Below are 16633 nucleotides of genomic sequence, written 5' to 3' on the forward strand. Positions count from 1 at the left end.
GGAGCCTGCTTCTCCCTCTGCCTGTGTCTCTGCCTCTCTCTCTCTCTCTCTCTCTGTCTATCATAAATAAATAAATAAAAATAAATCTAAAAAAAAAACTAAAAAAAAAAAAGTAAATATGACAAGGGAATTAAAGTGGCACACTAGAAAATATCCATTTAGCCACAAAGAAGACAGCAATAGGGAAAGAGAAAAGACATAAGACATATAGAAAATAACAAAATGACTAATATGCATCCTACATTATCAGTAATTAAATTAAATGTAAAAGGATTAAACACTGCAATCAAAGGCAGGGATTGGTAAAAAGGATTAAAAAAATGATCCAACTAAATGCCATCCAGAAGAGACACACTTTAGATTCAGACACACAAAAACACTGAAAATAAAAAATAAAAGAAAAAGAAAGATACATCATGTACACAGTGACCAAAAAAGAGCTGGAGTGGTTAAGTTAACATCAGACAAAATTCACCTTAAAAATTGTTAATAAGACAAAGAAAGGATATTTTAATGATAAACATTCAATCCATCAAGAAGACATAATTGTATCTTCACCTAACAACAGAGCCCCAAATTACATGAAGCAAAAACTGACAGATCTAAAGAGAGAATATACAATTCATCAATAACATTTGAAGACTTCACTTTCCAACTTTTGATAACGGATAGAACAACTATACAGAAGAAAGAAATAGAAGACTTAAACAATGCTACAAACCAACTATGCCTAAAAAACATCTAAAGAACATTTTACCCAACAGCAGCAGAATACACACACAGAACATTCTCCAGTATACACTACATGGTAGGCTGTAAAACAAGTCTCAATACATTTGAAAGGACTGAACTCATACAAAGTGATGTTCTCCCAACTACAATGGGATGAAATTAGAAATCAATAACAAAAAAAGAAATTTAGGATATTTACAAATTCATGGAAATTAAATAACACAGTCTTAAATAACCAATTGGTCAAAAAAGAAACCACTGGAAAATTAAAAGCACTTTGAGATAAATGAAAATAATATAATATGCCAAAACCTACAGGATACAGTAAAAATTATGGCTGTAAATGCAGAAAAGATCTCAAAGCAATCATCTTATCTCTCACCATAAGAAATGGGGGGGGGGGGTGTGTAAAAATCCAAAAGAGCGGAAGGAATAAAATAATAAAGATTGGTGTAAATAAATGAAATAGAGAAACAAACCCCAAAAGTTGGTTCTTTAGATTCAAATTACTAAAATCATAAATGAAAGATGAGAAGTTATTACCAATCTTACGGAAATAAAAAGGAATATAAGGGAGTACCATACTCCACAGGTATCCTATACAAAAAATAGGATCCAAGATTCAGAACATCAAGCCATACCCTTTAAACACTTGCATGACCTAAAACTACCATTCTACAAAAATTTATTCTACTGCACTGTGGTATATAGGCAGTGAAGATCATCAGAGTTCAAAGACATATAACACATAGTGCTGGCAACCTTTCAAAGAAGACAAATATACAAACGAATGATTAAATAATACTCAGGAAAACCTTCACATTTGGAAATGCTAAGGTAATGAGGATTTCAATTTTTTTTTTTTTTTAAATTTATGATAGTCACAGAGAGAGAGAGAGAGAGGCAGAGACACAGGCAGAGGGAGAAGCAGGCTCCATGCACTGGGAGCCTGACGTGGGACTTGATCCCGGGTCTCCAGGATCGCGCGCTGGGCCAAAGGCAGACGCTAAACCACTGCGCCACCCAGGGATCCCGGTAATGAGGATTTCAAATACTTCTTTGACCAATTCATATCTATCTAGACTCTTACAAGAATGAGGAACAGAGGGAGTGGGTGGTATGCAACTTCTTGTTACCAAACAACATCAATTCTGGATACTTGATGAACTGGAACACAGGTCTGCAGAGCCAGAATGGGCAGCTTCATGAAGAAGCTAAGAAACACAAGGGCAGTGATTTTGCTTCGTCTGAACCGGCCTCTTCTTTTCTCAAATTCCTATCCCACATTTTTCTGTTAGATACGTGAGTTCTTTTTCCTTGACATCTTATACCTCTTCATCCTGCCAACAGAATTATCTTTCCCAAGGGCAAAGCTTGTAGGCAATATATTTTCTTTCTTCAATTAGTCACCCTGCATTCCTCACTCTCTCCAAAATGCTCTATTTGCTCCTCCCCCCTCCACTTAGCCACTCAATTTACATAATTTATTATCAATCAAAGAACTATAAAAGATATGCCCGGTGAACAAAAATAAAGTACAAGGGCTTATAATATCCCTTTTGCACTATCAAAATGTGGGTGGCCAGAAATCACAGAATGCAAAAGCTTTGGTATTTCTGGCTCTTGGCTGCTACTTCCCTATGGGAAAATACAGATGCACATTTTTATAGAATACAAGAAATCTGTCATCCTAATATCTATTATAAAGGATAAAATAGGGTGCCTGAATGGCTCAGTCAGTTAAGTGTCTGACTCTTGATTTCTGCTCAGGTCTTCATCTCACGGTAGTGAGTTTGGGCCCCATGCTGGACTCCATGCTGGGCCTACTTGAAAAAAAAGGAAAAGAATAAAACTACATTCCCAAACACAAAAAGACATACTTAAATGGGCAACTGGCTACAATTAAACTGGGCTGCTTGCAAAGAATCCTGTCAGCTGCAAACCCCAAAGACTATTCCTCTACCCAAATATACATACGTATATCTAGGTTGTTCCAACAATCTGTTTTATTCTGTAACTGCAAACAACTAATTATTATTCTTAATACAATTTTGTGGCAATAATGACAAATGGTGAATCTCAGTATAAAAATGATGTCAGCTGAGGCTTAAGAAGAAGCTACAGTTATGGCAGAACTAAGGCTCCACATCCTGATCCTGGCACTAGTAACCTGCACTGCTTAGAGCAAGGGTCTCACACTCAAATGCCCAGAGATTCTGGCCAAGTATTGAGAATGAATGAAGCAGGTTGAGGAGGGAGCCCATAAAAGGAGCCACTGCTGAATTCCAGCCAGTCAGTGCAATAATGCGGGAGTCTGGCCTAGTGTGTCCACACTGTTTGATTCTTTAAGAGAAGCCAAACAAAATACTTCTTGTAATGTCAAATTTAGACTATTGAGCTTCCACCCTGGGACATCTGGGTGGCTCAGGGATTGAGCGTCTGCCTTTGGCTCAGGGCGTGATCCCAGGATCCAGGATCGAGTCCCATATCAGGTCCCTGTGAGGAGCCTGCTTCTCTCTCTACCTGTGATCTCTTCCTCTGTGTCTCCCATGAATAAATCAATAAACCTTAAAAAAAAAAAAAAAAAAAACACACCTCCACCCTACAGTGGACATCAACTGTGCTTTTTCTTGCCCAGCATCCCTGCAAGATCTCAGGTGCCTTTAGTCAGAAAGGCAGTTCAAACACTTATCTTTCTTTTGTTTTTTGTTTTTTTAATTTATGATAGTCACAGAGAGAGAGAGAGAGAGAGAGAGGCAGAGACACAGGCAGAGGGAGAAGCAGGCTCCACGCACCGGGAGCCCGATGTGGGATTCGATCCCGGGTTTCCAGGATCAAGCCCTGGGCCAAAGGCAGGCGCTAAACTGCTGCACCACCCAGGGATCCCCACTTATCTTTCTTTTGTACCTCATCCATAAGAACTAGATGTGAAATGTACCTTGCTTTTTATAAGCCCTAAACTAATGCTTCTGTTCTTTCTCAACTCCCTCTTTTGGGAAACCAGATTAGAAAGTGAGATGGTTGAGGTATCACTACTAGCAAGAAGGAAGTGAACAGAAACAGCTTCTAGGAACATTAAAAATCACGTTGGTCAACTGTGTACAGTTTTTCCAACAGAAGAACTGCTGTTGTCAACAGCTGAGTAAGTGATTATGTAACTCAGCCAGGAGGACAGGAGAGAGATCAAAGGGGAAAATACCTGATTATTACAAAGTTATAGTTAAGTTTTTCCACATTGGCTAATTTCAACCAAACATCAGGTGTTGGGTTCTTTTTCTTTTTTCTTATGAAAGTGTGTAAAATCATAGGAGGAGATCCTAGAGATCTCAGAGAAGTGTGTATAAGATACAAACTAAGTAGATTACTGCTTTAGAGAAAGCAGAGGGAGAAATATTTAGCTCTCAATATGATGGCTAAGGAGAATTTGGAATCTGTATATAACCTTAGCACCTGCTCTATTATACGAAAATATTCTACTCGTGTGCATCTGTACTATCAGACTATAAGCTCCTTGGAAGTAAGTTCTGTCTCTCACTCCTCTTTGGTATACCAGCACCCAACAGGTATTCTATAAATGTTGGAAAAATTCAACTGAAACTCACACTAAAGTCACAAAGGGCTTTTTCTAAGGGTCTTCAGATTCTAAATGAAGACATAAAAGATTCTTCCCAGTGGGAACACAGGGAGAACTCCTTCAGGGAACATGATCCGGCTGACGTCAATACTGAGAATGACTAAATTAGGACATATCTAACAAGTTAGTTCTAGTGAGCAGAGAGGTCATACAACAGAATCTGAATTTCATAGCCCTTATCACCAAAGTAGTCACACCTAGGAAGCGACGCTTGCTGAGACTAAAACACTGAGAAATGAAACCGATGGCCCCGTTGGAGCTTCTCGTATCTGATGAAGGATATGCGTAAAAGCGAAGTTCAATCTCTGGTGAAAAGGGAGATAAAACAGTTCAGGAAAACCATCTTCCAGTCAGAGGAATTATCAAAATTCCTTGTTGGCTGTGTTCTGCCTTGATTTTGTGAATCAGCAAAAGGCATTAATATGAGAATGGGTGACAAGGGTGCCCTGGCCCTCATCTGACATGACATCTAGTCAGTACAGAGGGACTGTGAATTAGCAGAGCAGCAACTGTCCTGGCAAAGAATGAAGAGGGGAAATGAGCTCTAGACTCAGATATGGTACTAACTATAAAGAGTGTCTTTGAGGACTACAGAAACAACAGCGTTGGGCTTAACAGCTAGAGGATTGTCCCAAGGGGATGGAAAATAGGCAAGCTAATATTTTAAGGTCACACTAATATATTTTAAGTGTGAGTGTATGCACCCAACTCAAACAACTTTGGGCATAGTTTATCCCAATCTTCTCCCCAGGAGCAGAGTGAAAAGGGATTCTGATGTTCACTATGATAGAGGCTGGCTCTCAAAGACGGGGAAAAGAGGGATGCCTGGATGGCTCAGTGGGTTAAGCATCTGACTCTTGATTTCAGCTAAGGGCCTGAGATCCGGCCCCACACTGGGCGTGGATCCTGCTTAAGATTCTCTCTCCCATCTCCCAGCAGAAAGGCAGTTTGCTCTTGGTCTAAATTCTTGTCCTATGAACAGTGCCAGAGAGGTGAAAAGTGCAGGACACTTCATTCTAACCCAGTGGGTCATCCTCAGTGAGACTTCTTCTGGTGTGGTGGTGCCTAGTCCTAGTCACACTCACTGAGCCAAGCGCTCACTAATTGCTTTTTACATTTATGTGTGTGACAACACCATGCTTTGGCCTGATTTTCCAAAGGGAACTTTCCAGCATAAATACTCCAGGTCCAAGATAAAACAGAATAATTAAAAACAGGCCTAGTTATCTAATTAGCTGCTCATCTCCTATTTGCATTACCAAGTTACATAGTATATTCAATTATTTTGCCTAATTTTCTCATTCGTGTGGGCACAGCAACAAGTTTTGGCTTATAAATTAAACATCTAATTTCTTTCTTTTTTAAAAAAAATTTTATTTACTTATTTTAGAGAGAGAGAGAGAGAGAGAGCACAAGTGGGAGAGGCAGAGGGAGGGGGAGGAGACTCTATACTGAGCACGGAGCCTAATGCTGGGCTTGATCTTAAAAGCCATGAGAGGGCTGCCCCTGTGGCGCAGCGGTTTAGCACCGCCTACAACCTGGGGTGTGATCCTGGAGGCCCAGGATCGAGTCCCGCGTCGGGCTCCCTGCATGGAGCCTGCTTCTCCCTGGGCCTGTGTCTCTGCCTCTCTCTCTCTGTGTGTCTCTATGAATAAATATATAAAAATCTTAAAAAAAAAAAAAAAAAAAACAGCCATGAGATCACAACCTGAGCTGAAACCCAGAGTCCACAGCTCAAATGACTGTGCCACCTAGGCACGCCTCAAACATCTAATTTCCATGGGATTAACAGTAACCCCACTGAGAGGCAGGTATGGAGAAAGGAGTATGGGTTTAAAAGAAAAGGAAAGTCTAAGTACAGATTTCAAAATATGTCACTTACTAAGGCTAATCAAAAATACTTCATACTTTGTACATTGTTAAAGAGATTATTAGATTAAAATGGGAGGGGAGAGATCTCATAATCTGTTTTTAGAGAGAGAATATATGACAGGAGTTGGAGAAGTTTCTTTCTCCACATATAAAGTCCAAAGGGAGTATTGACTTGGAGATCTGCTTCAATGTAATAACTATTTATAACAAAAGGCTACAAGTCATTCATTTATCAAATATTTTGAATCCTTACCATGTGCCAGGCCTATGATAGGTATATTGGGGAGGCCTCTATGAATACTATAAACATAAGTCTGGTTCTAAATAGCTTACAGTTTCGCAAGTGAAGTAAACCAGCAAATGGGATATGAGAGTAATGTTAGAGGCCACAGGAGCACAGGAAACACCCCAAATCTGGGAAGGAAGTAGCAGAGAAGGGTCACTGTGGAAAGTAATTGCCAAGGAGAAAGCTGAAGAAAAAATAGGAGTGAGCTGCAGGAGGACAAGTTATAAAAAGACAATAGCACATACAAAGGTCCTGAGGTGAAACAATGTTGCAAAGTCTAGAAATTACAAAGTAGTTTCATCCTGGTGGAACTTTGAGCACAACCTCAATGAGCAAGTACAAAGGGGGATGGAGCAGAGATAAAAGAGGAAGGGGGATAATGCAGTTAGCAAGTCAGCAGGAGTAATATGAAGTAGTCTGTAAACCATACCTGCTGAAGAGCTCCTACTTAATCCTGGAGACAAAGGGGAAGTTACTGAAGAGTGGGAATGATCTGATCAGATTTCTTTTCAGGAAGATGCACTCTGTTTGCAATGTGGGAAAAGAGTTTGAGAAATCTTTTACATCATATAAAGAAACTATTTTAGAAGAAACCTTTCTTGGGGACCCTAGGTGGCTCAATTGGTGGAATGTCTGACTCAGGTCGTGATCTAGGGTTCCTGGGATTGAGCTCTGAGGAGGGCTTCAAGCTCATCAGGAAGTCAGTTTGAGGATTCTCTCTCCCCACCTCTCCCTTGGCCCCTCCCCCCAACTTGCACCCGCTTTGTCTGAAATAAACAAATCTTTTTTAAAAAAAGGAAAGAAACCTTCACCTCACCCCCTAAAAAACCCAAACCAACTGCTAGAAGAATCTCAGCTGTTTTAGAAATAAAACATTTACTTGTAAATTAAAGGAAAACTTTTGAAGAGCCTATGGCTATAATGATCTGCAAATACGGCAAAATAAAAGATGAGGCTGTGTAATCTCAGGTAAATCTTGTCTGCTAGGAACAAGGGAAAAAAAAAGAGAGGTTCTAACCATTCCCATTCTACTCCTTTATGCCTACTTTCTGCAGGCAGCTTGTACCAGCTCAATCTTTACTTTTCATTTAGGGACCAAATTTGTGCACCAAAATAAGAATTTGTCCATAGGCTTGGGGGAAACTGTTACAAGCGTGCCAGATAACTTTTAAAAACTAAATGCTAACAGATGAGAACCAGTTCTGATCCCAAGGTCAAGAAAAATTAAGCTATTTTGCCAATGGTCATTAAATAATGAGAATTTCTTTAAGTAGTGTCTAAATTAGAAAGTCTGAGACCCTACAATAATAGGGTGCAAGCACCAGCACACAATAATTAGAATTAGATACTTACTCGAATTTACCTTTTAAAAATAAATTATGCCATTAAGCACTAAATGCACGGATTAAAATTTCACAAACTTCTAGTTAAATCGAATGTGGTGACAACTACTGGCATATGACCAAATAGTAAAAGAATCTCAGCTGTTTTAGAAATAAAACATTTGCTTCCAGCTCAAAGCAAAACTTTTTAGGGTCTATGGTTAAACTGATCTGCAAATACAGCCTAAGAATAGCAGGTAAAAGAAGTCTTTTATGTGACAAAGGAAATGCTAAATCAACCTTTAACATAAAAAATTGGGGGGATGTTTGGCTGAAACTCACAAAAGACTTTAAGACAACGTAAATGACCATACATTTCTAAGAATTAAGATACGAACATTTTCTAGAATAATTAGGAATGCAGGAATTTATCACTACCATAAAACAACGTTTACAAGGTCATGTACCAATTATAAAAACAATACTACAACTACTTTGGAGGACAGAGTCAAATTTGTTCTCTGAAAGGTATAGATTTCTTATCTTTTTCTTCTGCAATCAGAGAAAGTCTCTGCTTTCCACACTTTCTAAAAATAATTACATAAACTTAGTATTTTAAAACATGCTTGGGAGCTTGTGATCCAACATCTTGATTATTTCAATAATCACTATTTCCAAAACTACTGTAATTTTATATACAGTTCATTTATTTAGTGACCAATGTATAGGACTAGCATTGTGAAGAATGACACAATGGGAAAGGAAAGCATTAGACTGAATCAAGATATTCATTCACTCAATTATTTCTTTGTTAAGCAGCTGAGTCCTGCTATAATGCCAGGCCAACAGACACTAAAAAAAATATTTAAGTCCTCAAAGAAACATAGTACTATATTTCATCAAATTTGGGACACCATCAATCATAAGACTAACTCTTAACTAATAAAGAAAAAATGCTTTCAATTAAATGATGACATAATGCCTTGAATGAATCATCAGCCTCTTGTTGCTTTGATATTTTTAAAATCTATTCAGAAAAATCTGGCAATGTTTCCTGCCTTCAATAAACTGCTTGATATTTTAAATGGCAACCTTTTTTTTTAAATATACATTTCTATACAAAATATAGCTTCATCTACTTAGGAGTGTCCTCCTTTCTTGGCTCCCATAAAGCATTTGTTGTTTTTTGTTTTGTTTAAAGATTTTATTCATTTATTCATGAGAAACAGAAAGAGAGAGAGAGAGAGGCAGAGACACAGGCAGAGGGAGAAGCAGGCTCCATGCAGAGAGTCCGACATGGGACTCGATCGGGGTCTCCAGGATCACGCCCTGAATCGAAGGCGACACCAAACCACTGAGCCACTATTTTTAAAGAAAAGTAAATGAAGTTGTGATGATTTCCCTAAAGGCAAATGTTGACTTCACGAATACCAAATTTACATCTCTCTACTTTGTTTCTGTCCATTTCTGTGTGTTCAATTACTTTTTTGTTTCATAATAAAATCTTTTTTGAAGATTTTCTAAATGGTAATTAAACCTAACACATGTAGCAATGATACTAGTACATAATTCTATTGAAATAATGACACTAGATATAACTAAGTTTGGAGAAGCACAGGCAGTGACAACCTATCTCTAGATGGCCACCTGACAGCCAGCAATTGGAAGATGCCAACAAGTGTCAGACACCTCCCAAATTCAAAGCGAAAAAAATGTGTCTTAGAGTCACAGTAGTGATAGCAGCCAACACTCACAGAACACTTGAGGAAAGGACCATTCTATCTACTTGGCATACATTACATCATGAAAATCTGTACAGTAGGTAGATTAAGTGTCTGTAGATGCGGAAACTGAATCATGGTGGGGGAGGGGGGCGTGGGTAACTTGCCCAATACCACAAAGCTAGCACATGGCAAGGATAGCATATGAATCCATGGCCCAGGCCTAGAGGCTCTGCTTTGACCAATGGCCATGTGGTCTCTCAAGCTAATAATCAATAAGCAGCTTTGTGACCTGAGGCAAATCACTAGAGACTCCTTTCCTTATTTTGAAAAGGAGGGAATTGGAACAGATGATTATGGAGTTCTTTCCTGGGATGAAAATATTACAATTCTATAATCTTCTACAGTAAAATTTTATTCTCATGCTGGTTTCTCCTTACACTAATACAATTCAAACCTCCACTGCCATTAGTGATTAGTGAAAGGAATGTGACTTTTATTATTGATCTAAAATAAGACACACTTAGGAAGGTATTTAAGGAAAAAAAAAAAAGGAAGGTATTTAAGAAACAGACAAACATGTACTTGTACTGCTATTTCTTTTTTTTAGGGTGACAGCAAAAGGTTGGTTATAGAAATACCAGAGCCAAATGTGCGTTTTACTCTGCTTGTATACTATGCTTATGAAAGAAACAGTCTTTTACAAATTTAATCCAAAATTAACATGACTTCAATGTGTCAGTTTCAACAGATATTCACAATGCAGAACTCCTTATTCTTTAAAAATTCTGTTCATTTATGAGAGCAAAAAACAATAAATTAATAACAGACATAAATATTGCAACATTTTCCCTCCTGAGCCAATTTAAGGGTGGAATTAAATGTGCATTACACACTTGACAACTCTTCTGCCCTAAAGGAGGGTGGGGGGCCACACCCTTTGGATTTCCATCTACAGGCCCAGCCAGCTGCTCTTCTCACTCCTAGGGAACCTCTCCTCAGCCCCACAAACTCTGATCATCAGGCAACCCAGTGATGCTTAAAATAATTCCTAATATTTCATTTTGAAGCTGTCCTCAGGAGGAGAGTTAGCAAAGGAAAGAGATCAACAGAGTCTTTAACACATTCATTATTAATTTTCTCTTTTATACATACATACACATGTATACACATAATATTATTTGCCCCAACAAAAATCAGAGAAAACATCAAAAAGATTTCTGGGGGGAAAAACGAAAAAGAATTTAAGTGAACTACTAGCAAAGACAGGTTCAGAAAAAACAAAGCAAGTAAGAAAGATGCCCCAAAACAAAAGGCTCTCATCAGTACACAGCATCTTCGTATTACGTACCTTCCCATGCTGCCCAGCTCTCTCATAACAAATGACAACATCTTCCCACATTTCTAGCTTCTCAAATATTTGAAGGGCTGAACTCGTACATCCCAGCTCAAAGAGAAAACTTGCAAGTTGGCGCTAGAAGAATCAAGTTAAAATATTGAACATTTCTTTATATAAAGAGATTCCTATTTCACTTGTGGATGCATCTAACCTGCCATTATAAAGGTCTGCCTACTGTAATAAATACATCATTTCTACAGCTTGACCTCAATTAGAAATTTGCAATGATGCGATTTTTACCTTTATTTTAGCAAGTTTCTTTATGGTGGGGTAAGGAATTAAAAAAACAAGACAAGGGCAGCCCCGGTGGCACAGTGGTTTAGCGCCGCCTGCAGCCCAGGGCGTGATCCTGGAGACCCTGGATCAAGTCCCACGTCAGGCTCTCTGTATGATGCTTGCTTCTCCCTCTGCCTGTGTCTCTGCCTCTCTCTCTCTCTTTCTCTATGAATAAATAAATAAAATATTAAAAAAAAAAACACAAGATAAACTTTTCAAAACACTCAATTTACCAACTTTTCCCTAAGAACTCAGAAGAACTTAAAAGGCAAAATCAGTATTAGAGATTCCATGACAATCTCTGATTTCTAAAGCTGAGATCCAATAAATCAACTTCAAAAACTCTAGTTAGGAAAAAAAAAACAAAACTCTAGTTAGAATGCCTGGTATTAAAAAGACAGGCATTGGGCCGCCCCGGTGGCTCAGCAGTTTAGTGCTGCCTTCAGCCCAGGGTGTGATCCTGGAAACCCAAGTCCCATGTTGGGCTCCCTGCACGGAGCCTGCCTCTCCCTCTGCCTGTGCCTCTACCTCTCTCTCTCTCTATTCATGAGAGCATGAATAAATAAATAAAATCTTTAAAAAAAAATTTTTTTTAAAAAGATAAGTGTTGGCGGCGATGTGGAAAAAAGGGAATTCACATGCACTGCTGATGGGAATGTAAATTGGTGCAGTGACCATGGAAAACAGTATAGTATGTAGGTTCCTCAGAAAATTAAAAACAGAACAACTATATGATCCAGCAGTTCCACTTCTGGGAATTTACTAAAAACTAAAAATAAAAATTTTAATTGAAAAAATATCTCCACCCCCATGTTCATTATAGCATTATTTACAATAACTGAGACATGGAAGTAGCCCAAGTGTTCACCAGGGGATGAATGGATAAAGGAATTGTAATATGTGTAGACATATATACAAACACATGTGCACATACACACAGAGAATGGAATAGTACTAAGCCATAAAAAAGAATGAAATCTTGCCATCTGTGACAACATAGATGGACCTGGTGGGCATTATGCTAAGTGAAATACTTCAGAGAGAGAAAAACAAATACAGTATGGTCTCATATGAGGAATCTCAAGAAATCAAATTCATAGAAACAGAACAGACTGGTAGCTGCCAGAGATCAGACCTAGTGAGGAAAATGGGTGAAGGTGGTCAAAAAATACAAACCTTCAGTTATGTGTAAGTTTTAAGAATATAACGTCCAGCATGCTGACTATAGTTAATAATACTGTATTGTATATTTGAAAGATGCTAAGAAAAGAGATCCTAAAAGTTCTCATCATAAGAAAAAAAATGTAACTATATGAGGAAATGGATATTAACTAAACTCACTGTGGTGGCCATTTCACAATATACAGATGTATCAAATCATTATGTTGTACACCTAAAACTAACACAATGGTATATGTCAGTTATATCTCAAACTGGAAAAAAAATTAAATTCAACTAAAGTAAACATATAAAAACTCTAAGGAGTCAACATAAATGGCATAAATCTATGCATTAGTACTGGTATACTTTATTCATGAACGTATCTCTGGGTCTTTCTCACTCAAGTTTATTTAGCTTTATTTTAACCACATTCTAAAAACCTTTACTTATTTCCCAGCCTTCACAGATAAAAAAGGGGGCAAATTGTGGTAAGGTCCGTAGGTCCATGAAGGTTAAACATATTTTAAAAATAAATATATTATGGTCTATAAGTGGTCCATTCTTTAGGAATGGAAAATACACTAGGAAGGTTTTAAAAAGTGAGGCTCAGACTGTTTGCCTGGCTCATTCTAAACGGCACGTGACTCTTTTTTTTTTTTTTTTAATTTATTTATTTATTTATGATAGTCACACAGAGAGAGAGAGAGAGAGAGAGAGGCAGAGACATAGGCAGAGGGAGAAGCAGGCTCCATGCACCGGGAGCCCGACGTGGGATTCGATCCCGGGTCTCCAGGATCTCGCCTGGGCCAAAGGCAGGCGCTAAACCGCTGCGCCACCCAGGGATCCCACGGCACGTGACTCTTGATCTCAGGGTCATGAATTCAAGCCCTACACTGGGCATTGAACTTACTTAAAAAGAAAAAAAAGTAGGTGAAGTTCATGAATTAGGCATAGTTTCATATTAGCAAGAACTGTGTTGTTTTCCCATAAATATCATTTCACTACTCTTTCAAAACTCAATACATATTTAAGAGTTAAGAAGCCAATGGATATAGAGAATCTAGGTTGACAAAATAAGTAAAAGGAAATATACCTTAAAGTTATAAGCTAATATATTAAAAAAATAAAGAGAATGATCTAATTCTTCTGTATGCCATGAATTTGGAGGAATTTGGCTATTTAAAGCCAAAATATTTTAAAAAAACAAACACAGTGTATGGAAGCTGGAATAAATCTTAGTGCTCATGCAGTAAATAGTTAAATCTTTCCATTTAATAGATAAGTAAAGTGATGGCATCTAAGCTGTCATGGCTAGCTAGCAACAAAACCTGATTCTCTTTTTAAAATAAACTACACTATTATTTTTTGATCTTTAAAGATAATACCTAAAGATATGGTCACTCCCTATAATGAAAAAAAATGATTTAATTTGTTATTGAAAGAGGATGTTTATCTAACTGCCTAAAGATCCTAAAATCCACAGGTTCCTAAGCAGATAAAATAAACATTTCACCTAAATTCTATTTGAACAGTATTTCATTTTCCTAACACTTCTGCTCAGAAACAGACTGAAAGCTATGCCCTCAACATACATGTTTTGTCCTAACAGTAGCTCAGAATCTGAGATGCTTATCCACTGCAAACCACATAGGACAAGGCACTTAACAAATTTCACAGATCGGGGTCAAAAACATGCCCAAAAGTTCCAGCTGTTAACACCTTCTTGATAAGATAATGTAATGAGGCTATTTGCCTGTTATATTGAGACTCCTTCAATAGATAAAGTAAATTGCAACGTGTAATAAATCCTCTACCCCATGCTTAAGAATATGACAAACTCAAGGCATCTGGGTGGCTCAGTTAGTTAAGCATCTGCCTTCGGCTTAGCTCAAGTCATGATTCCAGGGTCCAGGGATGGAACCCCACAGCAACAAGCTCTCTGCTCAGTGGGGAGTCTGCTTCTCCCTCTGTTCCTCCTCTTGCTCTCTCTCAAATAGATAAATAAAAATCTTTTAAAAATTTTTTTAAAAAGTATGACATACTCGAAGAAATCTAACAATGGAGATTCAGAGACATTGAATTGGTGGATTAGCAACTATAATTCTAAATCACTACCTATGTACATAATCCACAAAAGAGAGGACAGGAAGCTAACTAAGATGACAACAGTTACTACATCATCTAGAAATTTCTGCCTGTTACCATTTGACTCTACTTAACTTCTTAGTGCCATAGCTTCCTCACCTATAAAACAGGGATATTTCACAAAATTGTTGCAATAAAGTAAGATGTGTGTAAAATGCAGAACAAAATGTATGCATCATATTAAGTATGTAGTAAAAGGTGATTATTATTATCGGGCATAATAAAAACTCAATGAAGAGATAAGGAAAGGAGGGAAACTAGACTAAAAATTGGGAAACCAGAGATCTACTTGAGGAACGGCTGTGTGATCAACATTGGAAAAGTACAGTTAATTGCATTGGGCCTCAGTTTTATTCTCTGTAATATTAAGAAACTGGACTAGATGCCTAAGTTGCTTTAAGTGCTAAAAATTCTACAAAATAGGGGAATCACACCCATACACAGGGGCCAGAATCTCTCTATCCCAATATGGAGCTTTAGGAGCTACACTAGGTATTCTCATATCTCAGAAAAAGAAAAGTAGTCAAGGATATCTCACCATGTAGAGCAAGAAACAAATGCTTTAAATTATTTTTGTAAAAAAAAAATTTATTTTTGTAAATAACTTTGTTAAGAGGTTCATTCTCTAGCAGAAGGTCCTAACGGGCCTTTAAATATAAAAACTTATTTTGAAAATGAAAGCTTCTGTGGTTCTCCCACTACTTAATTTCAAGGATTCTATTTAATCTCATTTTATATTCTTTTAAAACTGTTTTAAAAGTGTAATATCACTTTAACCAAAAGAGCAATTTGAAGTAATTTTATTCTTTTCACTGAAATATTTGGAAACTCAAACATGAATGGAAAAATCACTCTTTTCTAATATATTTATCTCTCAAAAGCAAAGTATTTTCCATACCCAATGACAAACAGCAATAAAAATACCTGAATGGCCCAGTGAGGGGGTACTTGACAGCAATAGAAAATCTTCAGACGTTCCAATACAGAGGTCATCTTATCTTCAAATTGATCTGCAAGAGCCTTAAGAGGACATATCATAATCAGAATCTATATGTGTAATAATTTGTTAATATAAACAAGATTCTTTTTTTTTAATTTTTTTTAAATTTTTATTTATTTATGATAGTCACAGAGAGAGAGAGAGAGAGAGAGGCAGAGACACAGGCGGAGGGAGAAGCAGACTCCATGCACCGGGAGCCTGATGTGGGATTCGATCCCGGGTCTCCAGGATCGCGCCCTGGGCCAAAGGCAGGCGCCAAACTGCTGCGCCACCCAGGGATCCCCATAAACAAGATTCTTATTGTAAAAGTTATACAAATGGACATATAAACAATAAAGAACATAAGTCACTTTAAAAAAAACTTTTTTTTAATTTACTCATTTGAGAGAGAGAACACAAGCAGGGAAGGGTCAGAGGGAGAAGCAGCAGACTCCCCGATGACCAGGGAGCCTGACATTGAGCTTGATCCCAGGTCCTGGATCCTGACCTGAGCTGAAGATAGACATTTAACTGACTGAGCCACCCAGGCACCCCAACAAGTTATTTTGATAAGGTGATGAAATGGGTGAATTTTTTCTTGAATTTCTTCAAACATTTAATAAACTTTAAAATTAACCAACATTGGGACGTCTGGGTGGCTCAACGGTTGAGCATCTGCCTTTGGCTCAGGTGTGATTCTGGGACCCTGGATCGAGTCCCGCATCGGGCTCCCTCTGGGGAGCCTGCTTCTCCCTCTGTCTATGTCTCTGCCTCTCTCTCTCTCTCATGAAAAAATAAATAAATCTTAAAAAAAAATAAAATTAACCAACATTTATATAAACATGTACATTATTTTTTTTTATTTTTTATTTATTTATGATAGTCACACAGAGAGAGAGAGAGAGAGGCAGAGACACAGGTAGAGGGAGAAGCAGGCTCCATGCACCGGGAGCCCGACGTGGGATTCGATCCCGGGTCTCCAGGATCGCGCCCTGGGCCAAAGGCAGGCGCCAAACCGCTGCGCCACCCAGGGATCCCTAAACATGTACATTAAATTAAATATACATTAAATTAAAACTTACCAAGACAATAGTTTTTAAAATTAA

The 16633-nt window shown here is 37.9% G+C and overlaps 1 protein-coding gene across 1 annotated transcript in view; it reads right to left on the bottom strand.

Moving 5' to 3' along the window:
• The window catches only part of TTC27 (tetratricopeptide repeat domain 27), a 174324-nt gene that overhangs the window by 57986 nt on the left and 99705 nt on the right, over nucleotides 1-16633 (bottom strand). Inside the window, exons 11-12 of the mRNA XM_026016000.2 lie at nucleotides 15473-15568; nucleotides 10919-11041 (exon numbers count right to left, since the gene is read on the bottom strand). Coding sequence (XP_025871785.1) covers nucleotides 10919-11041; nucleotides 15473-15568 — 219 coding nt within the window. The remainder of the gene's footprint in view (nucleotides 1-10918; nucleotides 11042-15472; nucleotides 15569-16633) is intronic.

The sequence above is a fragment of the Vulpes vulpes genome, chromosome 8 (assembly GCF_048418805.1).
Source record: "Vulpes vulpes isolate BD-2025 chromosome 8, VulVul3, whole genome shotgun sequence".
Lineage (NCBI taxonomy): Eukaryota > Metazoa > Chordata > Mammalia > Carnivora > Canidae > Vulpes > Vulpes vulpes.